At 41.6% G+C, this 27220-nt stretch overlaps 2 protein-coding genes across 7 annotated transcripts in view; both read left to right on the top strand.

Annotated features, from left to right (window-relative positions):
* Positions 1-3246, top strand: part of sbno2 (strawberry notch homolog 2) — a 59278-nt gene extending 56032 nt beyond the window's left edge. For all 4 annotated transcript variants that reach the window (XM_022759208.1, XM_022759207.1, XM_022759206.1 and 1 more), the window contains 2 exons: positions 234-424; positions 891-3246. In XM_022759208.1, the coding sequence (XP_022614929.1) occupies positions 234-424; positions 891-2176 (1477 nt within the window). In that variant the 3' untranslated portion in view covers positions 2177-3246. The remainder of the gene's footprint in view (positions 1-233; positions 425-890) is intronic.
* Positions 3247-6918: 3672 nt separating this feature from the next.
* On the top strand, positions 6919-27136 carry LOC111232024 (tight junction protein ZO-3-like). 3 transcript variants are annotated; one of them, XM_022759359.1, is made up of 30 exons: positions 6919-7029; positions 13697-13753; positions 14263-14384; positions 14535-14637; positions 14751-15039; positions 15175-15278; positions 15402-15591; positions 15816-15891; positions 16369-16466; positions 16744-16840; positions 17681-17863; positions 18093-18178; positions 18818-18902; positions 19500-19588; positions 19881-19977; positions 21032-21120; positions 21230-21302; positions 21508-21581; positions 22077-22140; positions 22285-22441; positions 22936-23044; positions 23127-23346; positions 23423-23628; positions 23731-23826; positions 23964-24043; positions 24175-24385; positions 24554-24654; positions 25113-25691; positions 26449-26501; positions 26592-27136. In XM_022759359.1, exons 2-30 carry the CDS (start codon positions 13706-13708, stop codon positions 26710-26712), a joined length of 3900 nt encoding a protein of 1299 aa, XP_022615080.1. In that variant the 5' UTR covers positions 6919-7029; positions 13697-13705; the 3' UTR covers positions 26713-27136. The 3 variants fall into 3 exon arrangements, with proteins under 3 accessions (XP_022615080.1, XP_022615078.1, XP_022615079.1); XM_022759357.1 differs by lacking the exon at positions 6919-7029 and adding an exon at positions 10951-11185; XM_022759358.1 differs by lacking the exon at positions 6919-7029 and adding an exon at positions 13550-13577.
* Positions 27137-27220: the final 84 nt, after the last annotated feature.

The following is a 27220-nucleotide window of genomic DNA, read 5'->3' as shown; positions in this document are numbered from 1 at the left end:
AAGGATTTGCAGATCACCTGAGAACTAGTCATGAAGAAATAACCTGCAAGTCTCACATGTGACCTTGTTACCAGGTGACCAGTTAGTGGTCTTAAAATGTTTTTAAAATGTTACTATGGAACAGTCAGCCTGCCATGTATTTTTCTTGAAAGAGGGATTTGTAAAAATGAATTATAGGCTCCTTTGGTGTACGTATAAAAGATGCGACTTTTTCTTCTCTGTTTTCTCCCTAGGAATGGGAAGTGTAAGAAAATAGAGGAAGGCCAGGAGTGTCTGCAGGGCATGCGCCTGCGTCAGTACCACATGTTGTGTGGTGCTCTATTGCGTGTGTGGAAGCGTGTATCCGACGTGGTGTCTGACATCACCAGCACCAGCATCCTGCAGATTGTCCGCCTTAGAACGAAGCAGCATAACAAGCAAGTCGGTTAGTACATGCCCCTGCCAGAAGGATTCACAGTTCACTAACACAATGCACATTTGTATTAGTTTTTAGATTTCACACTGGTAGGAATAATCTCTAAATCTTGATAGAGAACAGGTCTAGCTCAGAGATTAAAATGTGAATTTGAATTTGCAGATCTCAGTGAGTTGTTTTCACGGTAGAGTGGGATGTTGTCAAAGAGCTGACACGTCTTTATGGCAAATTGAGGAAATGAAATTGATGCCCACTTTCTTTATTTTTTCCTATGATTTCACAAAGATATAAAAGATCATGAAATGGAGCACACATTATAGAAGCGCACAGCTGTGCATATTCAAAGTTAAACCTGTCTATCAATCAGTACATGTGCTGTGATATCACCGTTAAATTAAATAGTCAGTGTAGAAAAAAGTGTTTATTTAACAATTAATTTGGTGAAGTCTGAGTGTTTACTCTTCTTCTTTCCCAGGTATCAAGATCCCAGAGAACTGCGTGGCCCGTGTGCGTGAGGAGCTGTTGCTAATGGACGAGGAGGTGAAGAGAAGGCGAAAGGAAAAGGAGCAGCAGGCTGTGGAGCAGCGGCTGGCGGAGGACCGCATGCGTAAAATGGAGCAGGAGAACAAACACCTCCTGGCAAATCTGTTCAACCAGAAACCCATGCTTAACCAGTCCCTTACTCAGTCTCTCCGCCAGAACCAGATCCTCAAACTGAAACTGAACCAAAACGCTGTACCAAGGACACAAAGTGGAAGCCTCTCTCAGCTACAGAGAATGCAAGGCCAAACCCAGTCCACTTTACAGCCGCCCTCCCAGAACTTAACCCTGTTGTCCTTACAGAGAAATCCCAACCAAACCCAGCAACGGACCCATAACTGGCCCAACAATCCCACCACCACCTCCACCACCAACCAGGGCCCTCTGCCCAACACAGTGAGCCACAGCTCCAATTTCTCTCAGTTTTACCCCCAGTCCTTCATTTCCCCTTTTCCACACCTGAAGAACCCGTCTCTTCCACTCCATCAGGCCACACTGTCTCCCAGCTTGTCTTCCAAGAATCCCATGAATGAGATCTTGGACCTGACTGTCAGCTCACCTTCCCCCTCCCCAGACAGCACGGAGGGCGGGCTAGGTCTTGAAAGTCTGGCAGGACATGCAGCAGCATTCGGAGATGACTTTAATCTGGAGTCTCTGATTTCCCAGAATGCACCGAATGCCCAGCACGCTGCACAAATACAGCAGCCTCTTTTGCTACCACAGCAGCAGCACCAGCAGCAGCAGCAGCAGCAGCAGCAACATCTGCAGGCCACACAGCAGCAGCAGAATCACAACCTGCTGGCCAACAACCACCCCCAGGACTTATTAGATTTTTTTGACTTGCCCCTGTCTCCCCAGATGCCCACACAGAAAGCCAGCCCTTCATCCTCTACCTCCTCCTGCTCTTCTTCCACGTCCTCCACGTCTTCTGTGTCAAACAACCTGGTTCCTCACGTCTCTGCCGGCCTCATGAACTCATCCACCCTCATCCCAACATCGTCCTCCTCTTCTCTTTTCTCCAGCCCGCCCTCTTCTTCTTCTCTGTTTCCTGTCTCTTCCCCCTGCTTCCCCCCCAACTTTCTCCTCCCCCAGTCAGACTCTATGCCCTTACCCAACGGCCACTGCAGTTCCGGCACTCTCGACGTTCGTGAGGCTCTGAACAGCATGCTACAGGCCGGACCGGACCGCAAGTCTGTTATTCAGTACCGGCAACAAGACTAAGAGCTTAGAAACAGCAACAGCTCTGGACTGTGTTTTTCTTTAGGTCGTTTTTTTTTATTTGTCTTTTAAAGCAGAATGCGTCTTGTTCGCTGCTGTCTACGATCGCACCCCTCGGACCTACTCCCTCTCCCCTCAGGGCCTATAGTCACGTCACTGCCTGTCCTGCGCTCTGCTCACCCTTCTCTCCACCCACCTGTAGCGTTCACCTGCTTGAGGCTGTCGAGGTGATGGCGGGCTCGATCAATGCCAGATTTCTACACCAAAATGTGTCCTCCACAGTGAAAGGCAGCTGTTAAAAGAAAAGTGAAAAAAAAACAAACAAACATGTGATAACTGTATTTTATTGAACACATGAGCTGTCCAAACAAAAGCTCATTCATTGAGGTGTGGAAATCTTTAATAAACCTCCCGCTGCTGATTTTTACGAGGTATGATCGGTGAAGTTGCTGGAAGCTCTAAATGCCTTTCACCAGTTAACACCACATCTTTAGACTTTGCTTTACTGTTACTTCGCTTCACAGCCATTTGTCTTGGCTAAAAGGCCGTATGCAAGGCTTGGTTTGAGTGATACAAAAGATAGTTAAACTGGAAGACGAGAAAAAAAACACATTAAATCTTTTAGCTGATTAGCCATGAAATGCCTCAGTTTTCATTTTTTTCTTTTACATGCTCCCTCGTGTTTCTCTCCCTGCTTGTATGAACACTAGTGTGAGGAAAAAGGGAGAGGAAGAGCAGTCTGCTGTTGCAAACAGTGCCTTTGGAGAAATCTATAAATGCAGTCTTTAAAAATCCATGTAGCCTAATGTATAGATTTGTACTTTTGAGCGTTAGTTTTCATTTTAATTTAATAAGGTGTATATCTATTTAACATTTAGCCCCCTCAGTCAGTCAGTCATCATTTGTGTTTCAATATGCTGGTGATGGTTTTCAAGAAGAAGCCTCCAGTAGGCCTGTATGTGCTTGTTTGATTGTCTGTGGATCTGCGACAATGTGCTAGGAGGTCAGAGTGTTAAGCAACATGGATAAAAATTGTGTCCAAATATTTTATCACTTTTTTTTTTTTTTTTTTTAAACAACAATAACATTTAGCGGTATGACTCCTGGTTTGATTTGACTTTGAATTTCTCAGGAAAGTCTCAAGAGGTTTGTTGGGTTGTTTTATGTGTCATTTTGACCAACGTAGGTAATGAAAACTTTGTTTCAGTCCTTAATTACAGTGGATGACAAATAATTTATTGGCTTGAGGTTTGAAAAGCAAATCCTGTTGTTTTAACAAAAGCTTCACTTTGATAGTAGCAACAAGTCCAGTTATGTCTCCTTGAACCCAGTGTTCAAGAAGAGTTCAAAATATAACATCTGATTACATGTGTTTCCATTTCAGGCATTAAGGCTATAAAAACATTTGAGACATGTAGACTTGTAAGGTTCACTGTGTATAATAGTACATGTTTAAAAACCTGTGAGATCTGGCCGTCTTTGAGTGACAATGATGCACTGTTCATGACAAAATGCCAGAATAAGTTCAAGTGATCAAAAAGCAATAAAACCATATTCTACATTTGTGATGAAACAGAAATGCAACAGTACTGTTAAAGCTGAACAGGCAAAGCTTTACTGCTACCTTTGCATGGTATGAATCTTCTTATTTCTGTTGTCTTTTAGTTAAATAGGTTCTGAAATGCATACAACCTTTGTATAGTAAGTTTTCACGGGATGAACGCAATGCGTTCTTGATGTTTTAGTCATCGTTATTATAAAAGTTATTGTTATTTATATTTAAGGGATATTTAGATTTTAGATATGTTATCCTGCTTATTAGAATAGTTAACGAAATGTTTGGTCAGGGAAGTTTCTAGTTTTCAAGATTACTATAAAACAAATTCTATTATAACCTGCCACCAAATACGATTGCACTGTTCTGTACTGCTGTACAGTGTCTGGATTTATTTCTGCTCATTTCAGTTTTGCTCTTCTCAAGTAGAATTGTTTCTCCAGCTTTGTCAGGTCTGCTCCAGACCTTTGTCAGGCCTTCAGTTCGCAGAGAGATACCAAAGTATTCCACAGACACCCCTAAAGTTACTGGCTCTAAGATATCAGACCTTTTATCAATCTCAGGAAGAAACCTTCAAGAGGTGTAACAGCGGGGCGTTAGCAGAAATATATCATTTCCCCTTATAACAGTGGTGAAACTAACCAATACATGTGCTGTTTTTTCTTAACTTTGTGCTGTGACTCTTGCTGTATTTATGTTTTAGACTTAATGTGATGGGTTTGTCATTTGTCCTTGTGAAAATGTCAGTGATTCTAAATGTTTATGCCTTCTTAGGGCAAAGATCAAAGGCTGTTTCTTTGTAAGGAACATTATTTCTCTGTGGACATTTTTATTTTTATTTGTGTTGCAGTTGTTGGACATTTAATTCCTGTTAAATTTGACAGATTTTTGAGTCGATTCGCACCCAGGTTATACTGAAATGTGCAACTGATCTGTCCAAGCCTTTACACCTCCCTCAGTGCAACAGATGTTTAGGTTCAGGTTTGGACTGACTGACTCCCCGTATCACAGATTCTTGTCAATGTTTGTTGTTTTTTTGGGTTTTTTTTTTTAATTATTTGCAGCATCTGAAAATAGCATGTTTTCCTCATACCTTCATTAATTTTGCTTTTAATATTCCTCATCAGGCACATTCCGAGACATCAGTCTGCAAAAGATTTGCCTTTGATTCTGTGTGTTAGTCACACCAATAAAGCTTTATGCATTTGAGGGATATGGACCGCATTTTTAGGAAGAAAAGGCTTTTTTTAAGAATCCTTTATTAGTGTAGTTAGGCCTTTTATCATTTTATTATCATTTTGCACTAAGAATGGCATAATCAAGTTACTGTTCTCTTGTTGGTTATGATTGAGCGTTGCAAGCTTGTTGTGTTTCTGATCTTTGATGGATTCCTCTGTGTATACTGTAACCATCTCTCTTGTTTCTCCACCGTTTGCATATTATATAAATGTTATCACTCTCAAATAATTTATTGCTAACAAAAAATGAAACAAAAAACATGCTACTGATTGTATTGTTATTGTATTTTTAAACAAAGCCTATTTTTTCTGTACAAAAAGAAACTGTGTTCAGCACTTTTATTCTGGGTTGTGCTTTTGTTTTCTATATATTTATAATTTAGATCCAAATGTATATATTGTAAAATTTGTGCCTTTCAACTAATTCTTTAAAAAGGTTTTCTACTCATTAAAGGAAGGACTATATGAAATTGCAATCTTAACTTTGTAAACAAATAAAAACTTGAAGATTGCTGAAACTGAGTCTCATTTGTTCATCTGGGTTGACCAGTTTTACCACACCCAGTTTAGTTTAGGAAATGGCCTTTGTCCCAACTCCTGCTAGTTTATTGTGTATTCATGTAAGTGGGCGCAGTACGTGAGACATCTCTCCTTGTTTATTTAAACAGGTAACAGTAAAACTAACTGATGAGACAGAACATGTATAATATACTGTGGTGGAAAGCACACTTTTTAGTCTACCACATTTATTTTACAGCTGCTACTCTTACTTGAATGAAGGACCTGAATACTTCTTCCAGCACTGATAAAGTGTAAAAGCCGAACTGTTACGCTGATGATGTAAACAACTGTGTTCTGGCACCAACCAAAAATGTTTATATTCATACAAAACGTGAAAATATCCGGTTTCTGCCAATGATCGTCTGCAGTATCACATTATATATAAACTGTACTGAACTCATTTGAACTGGCCTCAATATGCAGCAACCGTTGAAGAGTCAAAGGACTCATGGACGTTTGTTCAGGGGTGGAGGCCTTTTCAGGCATGAGTGCCTACAGGGGCTCATCATCTTGAAATCTATGCATGCACACTGTTACGACCCTAAGTTGGTCAAGGGGAAAGGGCGGTAACAAAAGTCTAGATGAAGAATTTGAAGAGTCCCAAGGTTCAGGATTTCAAAGGTTTGCTGCCAACATGAAGCACAGTGTAATGTCAGGGAGAGCCGAGGCCAAAATAACAAACACAATGACCCCCCCAAAAAAAAAACAAATCTGAAACTAATACAAAAGTAAAGGTTACAATACTGACCTCCCTGACAATCTCAAAAACAGGAGAAAAAAAGGGATTAAGACATTTACAAATCATACAGACAGGCAGGCAACAAGCAGCGTGGCAAAGAGAGGGTTACAGCCAGATATGTAGAACATTTATAAGAGCTTACCTGAGAGATTATAAACAGCAGACTATCTCTGCACATTTCTCCAGTGCTCTCTGTGTAAATGTATTCAAATCTCAAGCTCCATGTCATAGCTACAGAGCACAGTGGCAATATGCAATTCAAATAAGTAAATTGTTATAAAATAAAGTTTTACAGTATCATCTGTAGAGTTTGGGCTGCCTATTATAAATAAATGCACCTCTACTGATAATTCCTTTTTGTTTGTCATATCAAAACAAAAGTAAATAACCACAACACAACCTCGCCATACATGCAGCCCAGGCTTTTTCTATTCTGTTCACTTCATTTTACTCAAATTATTCAAATTATCACAAGCAAAACTGTGAAGAGGATTTATGTATGAGGACACGTTTCCTGTTGGTGACACCGCACTGGCGTGATGACGTCGTGAAACTGAACTCACCTGTGGTTTTGGCCGCCGACGCCCCGCCTCTTCACCTGTCGTCAAGTAGATTTTGGAGAAACTTTTCAAACTACAGAAACAGCCAAGGCGGGCCGACGACACTTTAAAGATTTCGACAGGGGATTTCTAAACTTGGACGAGTCGTGTGAGAGAGTGACCGCACGTCGACACAGTTGAACCTACAGAGAGGAAGTCTACAGGTGCGTTAGCTTCAGCTCTGTCAAATGTTTCCGGGTACACACAGGTGAAGCATGGCTATCAGTCCACATCACAAGTCTGACGGGAGGGGTGGGGAGGGGGTGCGAAATTGAAATGTTTAATGAAGTAATTTTAAAGAAAACTTTGTGAAAAATCTTTGTGAAAGTCCGGCAGCTGTTACCTCACTCACATAAGATTTAAGCTAGCCACGGAGTTAGCTTTCAACATTCACAGGCGTACAGCTTTAGACTGGATATGTACACAACTAGAAGCCCAATAGCATCAGCTATATCGTCTATACACTATTTTCTTCTGAGTTTTCTTTGAGTATAGAGGTCTTTCTGTCGGCTGTGTGGTGTGGTTTGTTCAATAGCATTTTGATTTGATGGGATAAGTCAGCTAGCTATAGCGTTGTTGTGTGTTGTGTTTTGAGCGGATGGATGGATGGATGGATGGATGGATGGATGGATGGATGGATGGATGGATGGTTGGGTGGGTAGGGGTGACTGACAGCTTCAAGCCCCACTTTCCTCATGCTCACCTTACTGGTTCTGCCACACATGCAGGTTTCTACCTGCCTGCCAGAGAGTTTCACAATAGTTTCGACTCTGCATTCCCAAACAGCTGCGTCTTCCTTTCCATTGACAACAGTCAGTGTATTTACTCATACACTGTTTGACTGAGGACGACTCAGTTCTTGCTCGCTGTACTGGAAAGTTCCCTGTGACAGATTCTGGCTCAAGCCGAGTCTTTGTGGATTTTAGAAATTAACTCCTGAATTGAATGAAGTGTTTTGATCAGTGCTGAAGGCTTCTGTCAGGAGCCACCACCTACAACATCAGCAGCAGTGTGTGTGTGTGTGTGTGTGTGTGTGTGTGTGTGTGTGTGTCAATATACAGATAGTAATGTCTGTTTGGCTATTCCAGAAAATCTAAGTACTTCATCACGTTGGTGACATGTAAACAACTAATATTGCTATAAAGCAACATTGCTCACAATGGCCAAGTGCTCTTACAGATATGAAAGACATTGATACCCCTGTACGAACTGTATGGTAAAATCTCCAGTGGTATATACTGTTGCCCTTACTCAACATTACTCAACTCTAAGTACACCCTAAGTACATTCTTCAACAGATTCATTTATTTCTATTAACATTTGTTAACCAAACAGACATTTGCTAACTGATACGTGACGGTTACATGCTCAAGGTTGTTAACAGCTTTCCAAGTAGCTTAATGTTACATGTAATGTCCTCGTTATTGCCTTGTGTGTGTGTGTGTGTGTGTGTGTGTGTGTGTGTGTGTGTGTGTGTGTGTGTGTGTGTGTGTGTGTGTGTGTGTGTGTGTGTGTGTTTTCTCATAACCCATGTGAAGACATCTGTATGGGAGTCCAGGTAGGTGTAAAGTGGTTCCTTGCAGTACTTGAACACTGTTGACAGTACATGACATGAGTAACTTGCAGTAACACTGTGTGTGTGGCCTTGGCCTGTGTAATTACAGCCAGTCTGAGGGCTCTGTAAACCTCTGGAGTATTTGTCCTCCAAAGCTCGATATTTACAGAGAAGCTTTGCTGTTTCTCATTAACCACTAACCACTGTATGTTGAAGTCTGTCTAAGGCTTTATGTCTCTCTCTGTCATTAATAATTATCAGAGTGGCTTGTTTGAATGATGCACTGTTGAAGAATTTCAGGTATGCATCACACTAAAAGTAGGCCTCTGTATTTACAGTGGAGCTCGAAGTTAAGCTCTTAGCTCACCTGTAGTGGAACAAGGTGCTCTGGAGTTGAGTCGGTAGTTTGCATGTTGGTAAGCCAACAGGAGTGGCCTTAGCTTAGAATAAAAGAAACACACTGACAGAGCAGCCTCTGAGGTGGCTCTTAAGTCCTGAGACAGGAATGAGTGATTATTTACCTACTAGAGGGGGCACACCTTCAGTAAGTGTTTGTTTTAGTAACAGTAGTAGTTTATTTTCATGCTCGGTTTTCTTCAGACCTATTAATAATTCAGCCCTGGTGCCCTGGCTGACTAGAGGCCAGGTATTCCACCTGGCTGAACCCAAGCCATCTGCATCTGTTACTGTATGTGGCCACCACCTATTGTAAAACAGATACATTTTAATAATACAGACACCAGTCTTTGGATGAAAGTTCTCTGGTTTCGGAAGTGATAAGATGTTAACTATTGATATCACTTTCACCCCATGGTGCTCCCTCCTCTTTAACAATGTGGCTGTACTCCTGATGAGGCAGGGAGCTGGTAATCAGACTCAAACAGAGAGAGAGAGAAAGATTGCTGCACGCCCATGCTTTGGGGCGTGCATAAATGTTAATCATGAAAGAGAGATACCATCAAAGCTGTGTTGCCACAGTGCTATTTCCTGAACCTGAAACACAGCAGGATCTGTATAGGAACCCAGGAAACTTTACTCAGAGCAAGCAGACCTATACCGTAGCAAACACCCCATCAATTATTAACAGCCCAGTGCTCTCATTCCCTGGACGTAACCATAGCACCCAGCAGACTGAAACTCAGCCAGCAGCCTGGGACCTGCTGCTGCTGCCTTGTGGGAAAGACTAAAAGTTAACCAAGAAGCTCACATACCACTGACAGTGGGAGCAAGCTGACCTGTTTGACTTTATGAACCTTTCAGAAAGGGAATAATTGAGGATACATCGCTAATATAGCTAGCGTCATTGACACATGACCTATCAGTCGGAGGCAGAATCTCAATTTATTACTGGGCTTTTTTTTTTTTTTTTAATTTTCTAGATTTTAAATGGAATATTTTTAGATGTCTTCTTGCTGTGGGATCTGTCTGTGGATTATTTGTCTTTTGGGGACTCACTGGCTGCACAGACATTTACTGACCTGCACTGACCCATCTGGAGGTTTTCGTGTCTGTGAGTTGGTCAGCAGGTATTTTTAACAGAAGAAGGAGGCAACGCTCTTATCATGAATCTGACGCAGCGAATTAAACTGTTGAAGCACTTTGGCTCTGTGCCCCCTGAGCCTCCACCACCACTCCTGGTGGTGCCTGTAAGTGGATGCATAGTGCTGTAGCATTAACAACAGTGTTTATTGCAATGAGAGCCAGTGCTGTCTGTGTTGTTCTTTAGTAGATCATGTTACCCGAACAATGTCTGTACATATTGATTTAGTTGTATTGCACTAGATGAGTTTGAGGCCATGCTTCATAGCTACACTAATAACAACGATATTATTGTCTTAAGAACTTTAAGAAGAAGCTTCGTCAGTCCCCACAGATCATTTGGCAGGTTCATTCCAATGTTTCCAAATAAGTGTGATTAATGGATTCATTAATGAATTCATTTGTTAAAGAAAAAAAAAGAAAGAAGAAAATAGGCAAACTGAAAATACATTTTATCTATAGACTCACAAATATGGTCTGTTGAATTACAAGGAATGTGGAGAGCTTTGCATTGAAAAAGTACAAGTTCAGTCAAAGGGTTAAAGCAGTGGCAGTTCATGTCATTTTCAGTGTAGAGAAGTATGTTGTCATACTTTAAAGTAGCCAACGTTAAACTTTGTGGTATAAGGAAGATCAATAATTGATAACATTTTCTTCTGAGTCCCATTTCTTCGTATATAATCTTCTATATTATTTATATTTTACTTCACAGTAGTTAGTATTCATCGCTTCAGACTGACGCAAGACTGCATACCTGTCTGTCACATTTAAGATACTTCACTTTTCACATATCTATTTATGGGCATTTATGTACAGCAGTGCAGCTCCACCTTAAATCCACATTTCTGAAAGGGCACTAGAGAGTGACTGTGAGAGTGGGCAAAGGCTGGGTGGGGGAGGAGCGCTCCAGGTGAGGTCTCTCCTAGAGTTTTTTTTCTTTTTTTCCTTCTCTCCCCGCTGAGAGAAAAACATCACAGCTGGTCATATTACAGATAATTTTAGCAGGAGCATCAGGTTTCCGCTGGACAAAAGCCATCATCCATACGGAGCTGATTTGAGGAGGAAGTAACGGGAGTTGGATGACAGCGGGATCTGTGGTTGTTTGGTTTTTGGCGTTGCCATATGGAATATATGGCTGGCTGTTCATTGAGCGCCGGAGGCCGCAGGTGTTTTGTTCAGCTTAGAAATCCCAGTGGGAAATGGAAGTGAGGTTCACGGACCAAGTGGTAAGTAGACAGGGTGGAATACAAATGGTCTTACAGTGCACCACTGTGAAAATGCAGCTGTTATAAATGAACAAAGGACATTCATTCTTTATAATGTATGAGTCCTCACCTAAAGGTTGCTTAGTGCTGGCAACGTGACAAGCTAAAAGTCCAGGACTGCAGGTCGTGGGCTTAAACCAGGCTTCCGTTGATAAACAGAAAATCTCTGTCAGCTTTATCTGTGTTTACATTTCTTACGTTTTTTTGGCGAATTTCAATTCGATAAACATCCGATCTTTACAGGAGCGTTTGCGGTGCATCTTAGACAGAGGACTGATAGCAGAACTACTATATGCATGTCTTAATGTCTTCCTTTACCTTCAGCTATGGGTCTACATCAAATGCACGACATTCATCATGTAACCATATGATCATGTCTTACATCCATAGTTAAAGTTTAACTTATTGTATCACCAGTGTGCCGTGATTCAGCTACAGTAATGTGTTCGAATAGAGGTCAGCCTGAGCGTTGCAACACTGTATTGAAAGAGTTGTCCTCCTCAGTAGGACAGTTATGAAGTTGTATAACAATTGTCTTTGCTCGTGCAGTTCAGTTTGCTTCCGTTTTTACATCCTGGTTTCTTATTCTTGTTTCTTCCTTTCAAATGAACGTCTGATCCAGAGGTTCGAGGACTCTGCAGACAAGCTGCTGCTTGATTATTCTGTCTTTGACTGACTTGTGATTTTTAAACTGACAGATTCGTTCATCTTTTCAAACATGGGCGGTCCACACTCATTTGTGAGCTTTGCTTCTTGCTTTGCTCACGATGGCCTGTGCACCCTCCAGCTACAACCAACTGCGGTGAAACAATAACAGCTTCAGGTATCGATGTCAGTCTAGATTCAAATGCAGTCAGGAAACCCATAGCCATCTTTTATTTGAGCAATCAGGTCGGTTTATGATTAACTTGGTCAAGCAAACAACCTTCGCACACTGTTCACCTACACTCCTGGTTATCACCACCAGTGAGTTTGAGATTTTTGTGGTGATCATATTTGAGATGTTTACCCTTCAAAGAGTAGTGTTTTATTCCTTTTATTTCGTTTATTTATTTATTGCTATAACTGTAAGAAACTGAACTTCATTAAGAAATGCTGTTTGTTGGCAGAATCAGTAAATTCATATTGTGTTTTTATACGATGTGTTTGGGGGAAGTTCGATACTTGGCTGGTGTTTGTGATCTGTGAGTTCCTTTTTAAAGGTGTAAATATCATCTGTGCTGCTTTGCTGATGCTAATACATGTCAGTGCCTTGTACTCTAGTGTTTGAACAAACTGCAGGCAGTTGTTTCTACAACAGTACATCACTGTGTCTCTGATTAGAGCTGGCTTTACCCTTTCTTATTTTAAGCAGGTGTCTTCTACAGTCCATGGCCAGCCGGCACTTTGTTTTGTTTGGTTTTGAAAAATCCTAGTATGTGGAAAATGAGAAACACGACAGGCATGCTGTCATGTTAGTGCAGATAAAAGTATGTGGGTTTTTTTTGTGTAAATTAGTGGTTTATGTTTAACACTGTCATTGAGAAAAAGTTTTAGGACAAAGATCTTGCTTAAGACAGAATGGAAGAAATAAAGATGACTGTGTATGTGACGGTGGGAGAGCCCCGTTTACACTGCAGTCGAGATGTTCTTTTCTCAGGTGATTTCATAGCACTGACCCACAAAATGTGTGAGATTCAAGAGCAGTTTCCTTATTGCTCCTAGATTCTGTTTCCAGACTGTGACCGTTTACAGAGAGTCAAAATGAGAGTGGTGTAGAGGAGGCACAGTGAGTCACTGAAAAGGGGAAAAGAATTGTCCCTAGAGCTGCAACAACGAGTCAGAACACTAGTCAAAAGAAAATTAACTGGCAACTACTGAATATGAAATTATTATTTTTTAACATTTGTTGGCTGCAGCTTCTCAAATGTCAAGATGTTGCTTTTCTTTCTCATATATGACAGAAAGCTGAATATTTTTTTGGACTGTTGGACGCACCAAACAAGATATTTGAAGATGTCACCTTGGGCTGTGATAAACAGTAACTGGTGTTTTTCATGATTTTCTGACGTTTCATAGACCAAATGATGAATTGATTATAATAAAAGAATTGTTTAGAAGCCCTATTTGTCTCTGTACAAGGTTTTACTGTGTGTGCGCCTACTGAACAAGCCCCACTGTTATATGTTGTCAGCATGAACACACACACACACACACACACACACACACACACACACACACACACACACACACACACACTAAGTAGCCCCTCCTCCATACCGGTCAGGCAGGATTGAGACAGGTGAGAGCACGCTAAGATCAGGTTGAACCATACACACTCTTTCTACTCGGCTCTGGCTCAACTGTCCTCCTTGTAAGGACCTGGATTATATAATAGGATTAATAAATTATGATTTAATATTATCAAATTTAAATATTCATTGGCTAAAGTATAGAATCCTTCTCATGATTGTTTTTTCCTTTTCTTTCCAGAAACCAGGCATGGAGGAGTTAACAATATGGGAGCAACATACAATAACACTAAACAAAGTAAGTGGCTGTTGAGTAATCGAATTATGAAGCTTCATTTCAGGAATAAACATGTTGGGGGTTATGATAAATTTGAAGAGCAGACCACTTATCTTTGGCGGGTTAGTGCTGTCTGGTCTGTGCTCAGCGGCTACAGAAATGCAGAGGTGAAAGTTGAGCCGCCATGTCTGGCACAAAGGCAGTTTCACTATTGTTTCCAGGGGTATTGTGAAAGATTTGTGGGTTTTGGGGTGGACCGTCTCTCAGACCTCTCACAGCTCAGACTCCAGCAGGAATTCAGATCTACACACCCTGCTGCACCAGCTGTTCACTGGAATGTGCTCCTTCTCCCTCTATCTCTCTACTGTATCTCCTGCACAGGCTCAGGCTCTACCCACCTACTTTCCTGCATTCCTTCTCTTCACTTGTATGTCACTCTTTCATGTCTGAGCTGTGTTTTTATCTCTGTCTTATCTCCTTTTTTAAAAAAAAAAAGAGAGAAAAAAAATCTCATCCTCTCATAATTGCAGGATCCCAAGTTTGGGTTTGGGTTTGCCATATCTGGAGGCAAGGACAAGCCACACCCAGATGGGGATACAGCTGTGGTGGTGTCAGATGTGCTGCCAAGTGGACCAGCCATGGGACGACTCTTGTAAGTTGATTACCATCACCCTCGCTTGACTGTGGGAACATAAAAAACCACATGATCACCCGTCTGACTGTATATGTAAATTTACCTGGGAGGTGTGTGTAACCCACCTACAGAACCAGACTCATACATGTGTTTTCTTGCGTCTTGCAGCAACAAAGACCAAATTGTCATGGTGAATGGAACGTCCATGGAGAACGTCCACTCTAACTTCACCATTCAGATCCTGAAATCATGTGGCAAGACAGCAAATGTGGTGAGTATGGAGCCAAAGCACCAACCAAAAACCCCTCAATTGCTTCCAATCTATGATGTATTACTGCTGACTTGTCTCTAAATCTTTGGCTGTCTCCATCTTTCCCTCTCCAGACAGTGAAACGCCCTCGCAAGATCCAAATCCCAGCCACCACCAGGCCGTCTCGGGCCGCCTCCCACTCCAACCTGCTGGACCAGGACCCTCCCAGACGAACACGACGCTACTCTGACGGCAGCGAGAGCCAAGACGCCAATCACTACAGAGCCCGCAGCTCCACGCTCGATCGTAACGGGAACGGGAACACACTGCCGTTAATGTCGACGGGCTACAAGAGGTTGCCACGCCACGACGTTGCAGACAAGCCCATCAAAACTACTCTGGTTAAAAAGAAAATCACAGATGGTAAGACTTTGGGAACTGAGGAGAGAAGCCTAAGTTTGTTTGCCCTGAGTTTTTAGACAAAGATAATCCACACCTCTCAACTTTTCTGAAGACCTGATTTCTGTCTGGATACCTGTTGTTTTCCTTTTTCTGCAGAGTATGGACTAAAGCTGGGAAGTCAGATCTTTATCAAGCACATGACAGAAACAGGCCTGGCTGCAAAGGAAGGCACGCTGCAGGAGGGAGATCTCATTCTCAAGGTGAAATTTTGATTAATAAATCTGAAGTCAAAAGCTTTAACTCTTAAAAAAGTCTGGACGCTTTCTGAATTCATCAATAGTATATGAAACAATGTAATCCTAAGTTTTGTTTCCTTCAACCAGATCAATGGCATGACAACAGAGAATCTATCCCTGCTGGAGACCAAGCACCTGGTGGAGAAGAGCAGGGGCAAACTGACCATGACGGTCCTCAGGGACGACCGCAAGTTCCTGGTCAGCATCCCAGAGGTGGAGGACAGCGCCCCCAACAGCGAGGACGACCGCCGCCGAGACAGCAGCTCCGAGCTGGAGGGTGAGAGAGGGAGAGGGGGAGAGCAGGGGTAGTAAATGTGAGCATTACAGGCTGATGTGAAAGTGAAAGAAACTCTTATTGTCTCATTATTGTCTTATTATCTCTTATTGTATAAGAGAAAAGGTAATGACATGAATGAGAGAAAATAAATGGAAGAGAATAAAATGGAGGAATCACTGGTTAAGGATTTTGACCAATCATTGTTCTTTTCCATTTCCCATCAGACATTTCGGACCTTGATGCAGACATCCCCACTCACAGAACATCCCGTCAACCCACCAGAGAGAAACGCACACGCAGGTACACATAACAACTACCCCTACACCTGATAACATGTAGTAGAAACAGTAGTTGTACACCTGGGTGAGGCTTCATCTCAGTCCGTCTAAAATAAACCCAAAACCTGTTTCACCACTCGCATGTTAGTTTCATTTTCTAACCACCGAGCCATCTGCTCTCTCCTCGGCCTTTACACGCTGATTTGATTTTAAAACGTAGTTGTTTGTGTTTCTCATTTACTCAATATGCCCATCCCACATCATCGTCAATATGGTTGTAAAGCAAACAGATGGTGAACACTGCGACAATAATGTAATACAAAGTTTTAGGCTGTAGTTTGTGGTCTGGCTAAAACAAATGTGATTCTTTCAGTTCATAATGTAAAGCAGTAAAAATCTGAATTGAATTTTCGATTTTTGAAAATGGCTCCATTTTTATTGTAAGAATGCTTTATTTTATTTATTTATTTATTTATTTATTTATCTATTTTTAATCCAGAACGAGAGCTGAACCTCTTCCAGTCAAGTCTCGGGACTCATCACCCGTGCGCTCCACCTTGACTCGTCCTCCTGCGAAAACCTACGCCTCTCGTAGAGGTCAGTCCTGCAGAGAATCACTCGCTCATACTCGCTCGTACCACACAGGTTGTTGATCACATACTCCGACAAACGCTGACTGTGTTACCTGTAGAGGTATTATAATATATAAATATAAGATTGTCTCAGTGTGACACTGAGTCAAACCGTGTCTGATACAGTTTTGGCAAAGGTTTGCTTTGTGTAGCTGCTGGAAGTCACATTGAGATTGAAATCCAGAGCATGTAGGTCTAAATGCACAGCTGGACAGAGATGATGTTTGTTATTGTTTCTTCAGCTCCATATGAGTCGGAATCTGATCGCAGCGCCTCTCCTCCTCCTGTCAGAAGAGACAGACACAGTCCGGACGTGAGGGATCAGTCCAGCAGATACAAGTCAGTTCAATTTAATTTGTTTTAACGATGACAAAATGTTGAACAAACTCTGTGATTGGAAAGCACATTCATGGTATATATGTAGATTTTAAACATGCAGATAAACAATTTATCATGAAATTAACAGATGAAGAAACATTCAAAATGAATGACCATTTGAATGTTGGACAGATGAAATCAAATAAAAAAAACAATTTTGATTTAAGAATCTTTAGTTAGAATATTTATTGTCTTTTCTGGCAATATAACCAGGGTTATTATTTTATTTGATCTGGAAACCTAGCAGGAATGTATTTCCTGCACAGTGAACTCAACAGCCAGTAGACGAGTACAGGACATTAATAATTCATTTTTACATATTAGAATCTGTATATACAAGACAGAAGTCAGCTTCTACCATTTGAACCAATTCACAATAAAAGCTTGAAACATTCAGACTTATTTATTCCAGTTTCAGTTTTAGTCTGCGTTGAAAGTGATAACAGCATGGATGAACACACTGCTTGGAGTAACTATCGTATCGCTTTCAGTCCTTCAGATTTACTTTCAGTAGAAACTTTCCACGTCTGAAATCTTTGTCATGTACAAGCACTCCCTCTTTAGAAATGTGTATAGCAGCCAAGAAATCAGGTTTCTCCAGCAGTGAAGTAGTTACAGTGCTGTTCTGAAACTGAATCCCTTTATTCAGTTTAGATAACCTAAATTCACCTTGACAGGTCATTAAACAAATCAGATAGAGCCGACAATTTCCAGATTGTTTAAATGCATGAAAACACAACAAATGTGAAATAAGGTGTTAATAAATAACATTTTCTTTTGCTTGTTTTGCTCTTTCTCCAGAGCTCTCTCCGGTATGTCCACCCTCCCCAACCCCCGGTCCTCTCCTGTAGCCCACAACCGGACCACCTCCCACCCTCCCTCCAACGCCTCACGGCCCCGCAGGCCTGTGTCGGAGTCAGACTCAGACCGCAGCGCTTCCTCTCCTCCGCGCAGACAGAGCCCGCGCCCAGACAGCAGATACAAGTAAGGACAATGCTTTATTTAACTCAAATTAAAGGTTTTGGTGATGCAAAATGCTGATTAAAAGTGTGATGATATCTCATCAATAGGATGAATAAATATACAAGGGGATGTCAAGCATCTGTATATAAAAATGTAATTTTCTTCAATAGTCATAATAGTTCCACATCTTTTGTCTCATCGGATTATTTTCTAACCATGTTTCCTTCTGTGGTCTTGTTATTTCCCGCAGAGTTCTCCCTGATCTGCCTCACCCCATCACTGTTCGCCAGGAGCCACCAAGGAGGGTCAGCTCGCCTCTCAGAGTCCCACCCCCAGGTCAGCACACACACACACACACACACACACACACACACACACACACACACACACACAAAACAATCCAAGTTCCTTGTGATGGTACACATCCTGGACTTTGACAACTCTTCAACAATATTTGCTTAATCTTTCAGTGTTTGCTGCTGAACAGGTGTCAACAGGCAAATAAAGGTCAAGCCAGAGCAAATACTCTCTATATTTCTATATTTATAAATCCCATTGCAAAGGAGAAAAAGACTTTGCTTGTATAAGAGAGCAGTTTTTATGTCACATTTACCATGGTGACACATAAACAACAGGCAGCATAGAGGCTGAGAGAAGCTGGCAATTATCTGACTATAGTTGAATTTTTTAATGCAAACATATTAAAGGGTCAGTTCACCCAAATAATGAAAACATATTTGGTTTATTTTTAATATTTGGTGTAACTCTCTTACATATTTCAAAATGAATGTTTTATAAATGATAAAATACTATATGTATCAACTTAAATTTTCCCAGAGGGCGAAAAACATTATGTTGTGATAAATAATATCACAAACAACACTTGTCATTTTCGTGCTGCAGCACAGTAAGAGCCATACTTACTGCAGTTTTAAATCAGACATATTTAATCACCGTTTTTCTCTTTCGTCTCAGACTCTGAGTCCGAGTCGGACGGCAGCTCGGGGCCTCCTCATAGGCACAGCACCTCACACAGTCAAGACTCCCTCAGCAGATACAGGTACAGATGAAGGTCTGCCCAACCCCAACTTCCAACCCCCACCCACACCCCCCCCTCCTGAAACCTAACAAGATCTCACGGACTGGAAACTGAACAGATTGTGCACGCTTTTGCCCTTATTTACATTAGCTAATCATACATTTTTATTTACTTTTAAACCATACATTACCCATTTCTGTCTTGTGATTGCTTTGCTTTGCTCATTTTGTGCCTTAAAGCCTCATTTTTTAGCCTTTGCTTGATTTGTGTTTTTGACTGTGTACTGTGTGTAATTGTTTGTGTTGACATTTTGTTAACCAATGAAATAAAAGCGACTTTCACGGAACATGTCCCTCTCCTGTATGTGGCTAATAGTTGATTAAACAGAGGAAACTTATAAATGAAGCAACAATGTGCCAATCAAACATCTGTAAAATAGTCCCAGATGTACTGATCAGTCCTTCCCTCAGAGATACTAAGGTGAATATTCAACATTTCAGTCTTATCCTCTCAGCAATAATCATCATATCAGCCACGGTTCCCCCCCCTTCTGCAGACGTAACTGAGATTTGTTGTCTTCCTCCTCCCTCACTCCCACCTCCCTCTCTTCTCTTCCAGAGTCCTGCCCAATGTTGCCCTGCAGCCCCAGGTGGAGCCACCGCGATGGAGCGACGCCAGTGTCGCTGCCAGAAAGCCGCCACAAAAAGGTTTGTGTACATAATGAAGTGCCTGATTGTGTTTGTAATGAGCATTATGATAAAGTTGTGGAGGGAGCTTTTGTGTGTTCTTGTTTGATTTTAAAGAGTTGTGTGCCAAAATCTAATATTTGTGTTTTGAGAAAAGCATAAACTTATATTTTGTGGCTTGAATCTAACTTTTCTTTTCTTCTTAATAATGTATTTTTACCAAGTCATCTACATTTTTTTAACCACTGGTGAATGTAGTGCAGTATAAAATGGTTCTTGTAAAAGCATTTAATTTGTGGTTTCATCCTCACAGCTCATTCAGATTCTGAGTCAGAAGCCAGTTACGCATCTGTCCCCCGCAGGGGGTCCACAGACAGTGGAAACTCCAACACACTCAGCAACAGATACAGGTGAGAGACACTTGACACTTTAATGTCATAAAAATGTTGACTGTCATACTGTTGACATATGAGGTGTTTGTCTGCAAGATTTGTCTCAACAGGCAAGTTACCAAGTCAAGCACCTGTTAGTCAAGTTCCAAGTGCTAAGACATTATATCGAAATGTGTCATAACTCAAACGTACTTTCTCATAACCAGCAAACATCAACATGACCTGTGGGACAAACCAGAAAACCTAACTCTGAACCAAGTATTTCCGAGGGTCTAAATTTAACCTCGACCAACACTGTTGACAGTAAACCTGCGGTGCATTGATAGTAACTAGAGTAGGTGTGCGATCAGAATATGGGCAGATCACCGAATATCTGTTGATAATCAATTGAAAATTTTGAACTGATTGGTCTTTAATATATGTCACTGTACAGTGTTGATAGCAGATTATCATAATAAAGTGTCACTGAAGGAGTCTGTCAGTCAGATTAGTCAAGTTCTCTCTGACACACAGATTGACTGTATTGATCCTGGAAAAGTTGTCGTCGTAAAAAAGAAAGTTGGTCACCACTGGGAGCTGGGGTTTGATCACAGTTATAGGAAAGATGCAAAAGCCAAGAAATAAAAATCAGTGTGTTTAACTGGAAGTAGAATCAAACTCTTGAACCTGCTTGGTGAAGAAAACGCGGTAGAAAATTAGCAATTCTTCACTGTAGAGATGTGTGAAATAATACTGAGTCAATGTCTGACTGGTTAATCTGCTAAACACGCACACACACACACACACACACACACACACACACACACACACACACACACAGAGGAGTGTCTAAAACACTCTGCACACACTAGTGCACATGACAAGACTTCCTGAAAAGATTGCATCACCTGATGTTTCAGTCTAACTGCAGAAAAACAACACAAGACATTTGATATGACTCTTGCATTTCACGTTGATTTCACTCATGATCATTCTGTTCCTTGTTACGTACAAGAAGATGACAAAAAAAGCTCAAGAGATATACTGTAGTTCTTTACATTCATTTTTCTTCCAATCCCTGCGCTCCTCTCAGAGTCTTCCCTGAGACAAAGACCACCTCAGTCGCCGTGAAGCAGGAGCCTCCTCATCGTGTCCCATCACCCACCAGACCACCTCCCGATGGTCAGTTCACTCTCCCCGTGTGTCACAGGCTTACCCTCTTCCTCTCCTCATCTTAATTGTCATCTAAAGATTTAGACCAAACTCCTTGTCATCTCTATATTTCACTCAGATTCCTCGGAGTCAGACCAGCTTTCACATCTCAGGAGGTCTGGGAGCTCGGAGCGGGAGGAGAGCCACCGCAGGTACACAGTGATGTTATTCACTTCCTCAAATATACAAACGAGTATTAAATCATATCGGACGATAATCGGAAACATGCTTACATGGAAACTTCTTCTACTTCTTCCTATTGTATATTTTCTCCCTCATTGGGACATTTCCTCCAGCACTGTGGTAAACACGTTGTTACACGAACATCACACACATTATGTCTTCTCCTGCTCACAGGGTTCCTCGCGCTGCTAATGGAACTGGCACCCTCAGGTCTGGGATCTCAGTGAAGAGCAACCCACCACTCTACTGTAAGGCTCGAGACTAGCAGTGATGTGATAAGTCAACTGACAGAAAATCAAGTTTGACAGCCGTTTGTATTCTGTCAGTATTGGACTGCAATTGCGATTATTGATGAATGGTTTAGTAATTCATTAAGTAAAACTGCTACATTTCTGCTGGTGTTGTGGCGATGGCTCTAAGCTTTGAATCTGAGTGTTTAAAGGGTGTGTTACAGATTTTTCGCCAATTCCTTTGTGGTCAAGCAGAAAGACTTAGTGGATTTTCTCAAAGGAAAATAACTTCTGTCCCATAAAATGGGACTAGGATCAATAGATGGTGCGATAAACCGACTGCACATAATAGTGGTGTTAAGTTACCTCCTTAAGCAGTGTTAAGGTTTCACTTTGAACTCTGATGATACTTCTATGATTATTTTAGTCATGTTATTGACTAAATAAGAAATTAAGTGAAAAGATAAAGTGATAATGAAATTAAGAATCTCACAATTCCCATGCTTCTTCCAGCCAAGCCTGTAGAAGAGCCCATCTACTCCTTACCTCCAGATTCTTACCCATCACCTAATCCAGGGTGAGTAATGTTGATAGTGAAGGTTTATTCATGTGGATAGCAACATATTTTTCTTCATGTTTGAACCAGTTAATTCACTTTCAAAGGAATTAAACCAAAATCTAATTGCTTTGCATGCTTCTTCTGGCTGCCTGTTTCTCTCAGGTACAGCTCCGACGTGCACACAGTGTCGTTCGTGAAGGAGGGCAGCGTGGGCCTGAGGCTTGTGGGAGGCAATGATGTCGGCATCTTCGTAGGTGGAGTTCAGCCAAACAGCCCTGCATATGACCAGGGGATGAAAGAAGGAGACCAGATAATGCAGGTGAGATACTGGTCCTATACTTCAGCTTGTGCTTATTTAGTTCATTATTACCACTTACAGCTGAAGGGCAATGAAGAGGTTAATATTCATTTCAGCATCTAGATCCAGAAAACTTTGCCCTGTTTAGAGCCCAGTAGTAACCCCTGTTTTGGAAAGTCAGCTGATTTTCAAGATTGTGGAGAGTTTGCATCAGTCTGCCAGAAATATGACCAGTCAGCACAGTTCATGTTGTTTCTCAGTGAATGTCACAACTCAGAGCAGCTGGAACAAGCACAGTTAAATAAATTGATTTATTTTGGTTTTTATTTATAAACAGAACGTGATCTTGTTGTTCAGGATGATAAATGATGGAAATCTCACTGTGACATTTATCTGACAACGGCAGATGTTGAATGTCTTTTTACAGTTTTTTAAAAATTTAAAACGGCTGGAGATAAAACGTCTTATCCCTCATACTATTATTACACGCTTGTGTCTCTTTTTACTTTTTTCAGGTAAATACAGTTGATTTTGGCCATTTCACACGTGAAGAGGCGGCCAACTTCCTCCTGAAAATCAAGAAAGGAGAACAAGTGGAAATTTGCACACAGAACAAGATGGACAGTAAGTGTGGCATAAAACTGATCACAGGATAACTTCCTTTGAGTGATGGAATTTATCAATCCTAAATTTATTGTCTCCTCAGTTTATAAGAAGATAATCAAGTCCAACCTGGCAGACAACTTCTACATCCGCACGCACTTCGACCATGAAGCAGAGGGACACATCGGCCTGAGCTTCACCAGAGGAGAGGTGTTCAGGGTGGTGGACACAATGCACCGTGGGAAATTGGGCAACTGGTTGGCCATCCGCATGGGGAACGACCTGCACGAGATGGATAAAGGCACCATCCCCAACCAGGCCAGGTCAGGAAGGGATAAAGAGAGATTTAGATGTCTAATTTGAGCAAGAACCATAACTCAGCTTTTATATCTCCTGCAGGGCGGAGACGCTGGCCAGCATTGAGCAGGCACAGCGGGCGAGTGGAGAGAGGCAGGTGTCAGGACCCAGAGCTGAGTTCTGGAAACTACGGGGTCTAAGAGGGAACAAAAAGAATGAAAAGAACATCCGTCGGAGTCGTGAAGACCTGCTGCAGCTCACCATTCAGGGCAAATTCCCGGCCTATGAGAGAGTCCTGCTCAGAGAAGGTTGTTTTGCATCCTCACACAGATGATGCCATGTAGAATCACGTCCTAACTCGCTAACTAGTCCAACAGGTTTTAATGATCCTGAATTGTTTCTGTCTGCAGCTAATTTCAAACGGCCCATTGTCATTCTGGGTCCTCTTAATGACATTGCCATGGAGAAGCTGGCCAGAGAGATGCCTGATGAATATGAGGTGGCAGGTTGGTTTCTTCTTTTTGTCACTTTCTCACCTGATTTTTCAAGTTCAAAATAACAAAATTCCCGGTGATATCTTCCCTGTGCCTGTCACTTATTCTCCTGATATTCTGTTTATATTAACATTTCATTTGTTTTTCAGAAATGGTTCCTCGCAGTGGAGGAGCAGAGAGCGCCTCCACAGTAATTAAACTGGACACTGTGAGGAGAATAGCAGAGAAGGTGAGTAGTAAGAGCCAGAACTCAGATTAGCAAATAGAAACAAACACTCGACCAATCCTGTTTTCTTTTGTGTTTTCTTTCTACCCCTCACACCCTCTTTGCTTGTGTTTTTCTTTGCTCTGTATTCTCAGGACAAACACCCTCTTCTGGACATCACCCCCACTGCAGTGGAGAGACTCAACTATATCCAGTACCACCCGATGGTGCTGTTCTTGGACCCTCACAGCCGCAAGGACGTCAAGGCCATGAGGCAGAGGTACAGCCCCAACTCCAACAAGAGCTCCAGACGCCTTTACACACAGGCCCTCAAGCTGAGGAAACACTGCAGCCACCTGTTCGCAGGTAATGACACATGACCAGAGTCCTGCCATGTCACGTTTTACATGAGAACACATCAGTCTTTATATAGTACAGTAGTCATGTTTATTTATCCATTTATCGCTGATAGATACAGGTGTAGTTGTACCAATTCATAATGTATATTAATTGTTTTTTTCCTGACTTCCACAGCACGTATTGACCTGCAGCCCAACTCCAATATTTGGTACGAAAGTCTGAAAGATAAGATACGCCACCAACAGTCCAAACCCGTCTGGGTGTCCGAAGTCACGGTACGACACACAGCTCCTTCTGACTCACACACATCTGACTCTTTCAGGTTTAACCCCTTTACTCTCACAGTTGTAGTTCAGCATGTTGCTACAGTCTCATTTAAAACAGTCAGAAAAGTTAACTTTCAATGTTTACATTCACAACCTTGCATTTACTATTGTGTATGATTAAGTATATGATTAATTTAGTGAGTGATTCATGGCTCCAGTAAGGAGGAAATTTCCTCAGCACAAAAAGGATCATGACATACGTCAAATAACAAACCCATGAAAGTTGCTACATTAGCGTAAATCTTTAATATGGATATTTAATTTATATTGTATATATTTTTAATGTAGGTATATACAAGTTTTCATTCTCACAAAACGCTTAATTTAAGGAGCTGGCACCTGTATTATCTATCCTACAGTTTAAACATCTCTTGTTGTCCAATAATACAACTTCTCTGTCTGTCCAGTTGGAGAGTGGTGGAGAGCAGGACTTGGATGCTCTGGACCAAACCCAGTCAGACTACCTCAGTGCTGCTAGTGACCTGGAGGACACTGACGGAGAGGCCTTCACAGACGGAGAGGCCTACACCGACAATGAGGATCTTGAGGAAGCTTATCCTGGTCAGGAGGCAGCCAGGCTCTCACGAGGCACCAGGCCAGCTGGAGCTGCTTTAGCCCGATCATCTGAGCCGGCCTCTGGGCACCGCAGCCCCACCTTCGACCCCGAGCCGCACGCTGACGCATACTCGGTCAGAGAAATCCCACCTTTGATGCACGTACCTGAGCCCAGATCCAGCCAACGGAACAAACACAGCCCACCTCACAGCGCTGCTGAGGAGGAAGACCCCACTCATCGCAGTTTTACAGACTCTGACTTCAGCGCTCTTGATGTAATTGCGCCCACCACTCCATCAGATGGACCTCCGGATTTTATAGCCCCCGACCCAACCACTCAGCACTCCGTGAATGAGCCCTCATATGCTCAGGTGCAGCCTGAGAGCCCACAACATGCAAGCCTGTCTGCCATTGAAGAGAAATTACAGCAGGTAAATAAAATGTTGCTCTCATTTAAAGGGCTGTACATGTTTTTTTTTTTTTTTTTTTGCACGTGTAAGCCCATTTAATCAAGTGATCTTTAGAGCTGAAGTAATTAGTTGATTAATCAATTACTCAGTCCATCAGAAGTAATTAGCAACAGTGAATATTTGCTGTTTGTCAGACAAAACAGACTGTTTAAATATGGAAACTGCAATATAGTGATGAAGATTTTTCCAAATATTGTTATACTTAAGAGACCAAATGATGAATCAAGTATTTCAGAAAATAATCTGCAGATTAATCGATAATGAAAATAATCGTTAGCTGCAGCCACCGTGTACTTAACATGACTGTGTGTTTGTGCTGTGTATTATAAATGCTGATGGAAAAACATCCCAACAATCCAATTCTTTCACCCAAATGTAAAGATTATGGTAAATGTTTACTGTTGAGGCAGGTTTAAAGTCTCTGTTAGTTCACTTTTCCTACTGGAACCAGTGGCTGACTGGAAGTTAATTCTATTATATAACAGTTACTGTTTTAGAACATGGTCGTCAGTATTGTAAACGTGATTATGTGATTTGTAGTAAATGGTCTTCAAAATCCAGAATTGCCAATATAGTTTTAAAGTCACCCAAGAATCTGTATGAAACCAAGACTAGTCATGCTGTCTGTGTTTGCAGTGAGTTAAGAATCAGGAGGAGCAATGAGGAGCAAAGATTATGAGAAATCCTTGTTTAAAATCATCTTTGTCCTCTCTTCTAGGCTCGCGTGGCAGAGCCACAAGCTGAGGAAAAGAAAGGCCCTCAGTTCATCGTGTAAGTCTTCTGGGTTTATGGGAGTTATGAGAGTATTACCAGACTTAGGCTCTGTGCTAACTCTGACGCTTCTCTTCTGCCCTTCGACAGGCTAGCACACCATCACCAAGCAGTCCAGTTCAGACGCACGCAGATCCGAGGCAGCGACAGCTCTGAGGATGAAGAGGATGAAGAGGATGACATTGAATGGGGTCCTGCAACAGAACTCTAAACACATCAAGGATTAAAACTGGAGTCCAATAGGAAATTTCATCCGCCTCAAGAAACTCGTCTTGGATCATTTAGTTTTTGTTCTGCAGAACTTTAGTCGCCCTCTTCAGATGTGGGATAGTAGAAACTCTTGTGTTCAAGATTACTGCAACTTTTTACTACGAGTATTAACATCTCAACAAAAGGCTCTCAGATCAACGTCAAAGTGCCTAATCTCTTTTCAGATTTTTTTATTTAAATAACCCCATGTGAAACAAATCAGTGTGCTCTTTGTTTTTGCTGTTTTATGTAACATATTAACAAATTCTAGTTGTATTAGAAACTGAGTGTCTTTTTATGGAAACATGCCAGGACATTTATGAAATATTTGAATGGCTCTTTTAACTTTTTCTACATTAAAGTATTTTCCTGATTTCAAAGTGGGTTTGTTCAGTCACACAGAATGGCAGAAGCCTATAAATGTCTCTAATGTTGAGTTTAATTTTTTACCAGGTTTCACATGAGTCAAT

The sequence above is a fragment of the Seriola dumerili genome, unplaced genomic scaffold (genome assembly GCF_002260705.1).
Source record: "Seriola dumerili isolate Sdu_G_001 unplaced genomic scaffold, Sdu_1.0 BDQW01000321.1, whole genome shotgun sequence".
Classification (NCBI taxonomy): domain Eukaryota; kingdom Metazoa; phylum Chordata; class Actinopteri; order Carangiformes; family Carangidae; genus Seriola; species Seriola dumerili.
This window is presented reverse-complemented; position numbering and strand designations above follow the sequence as displayed.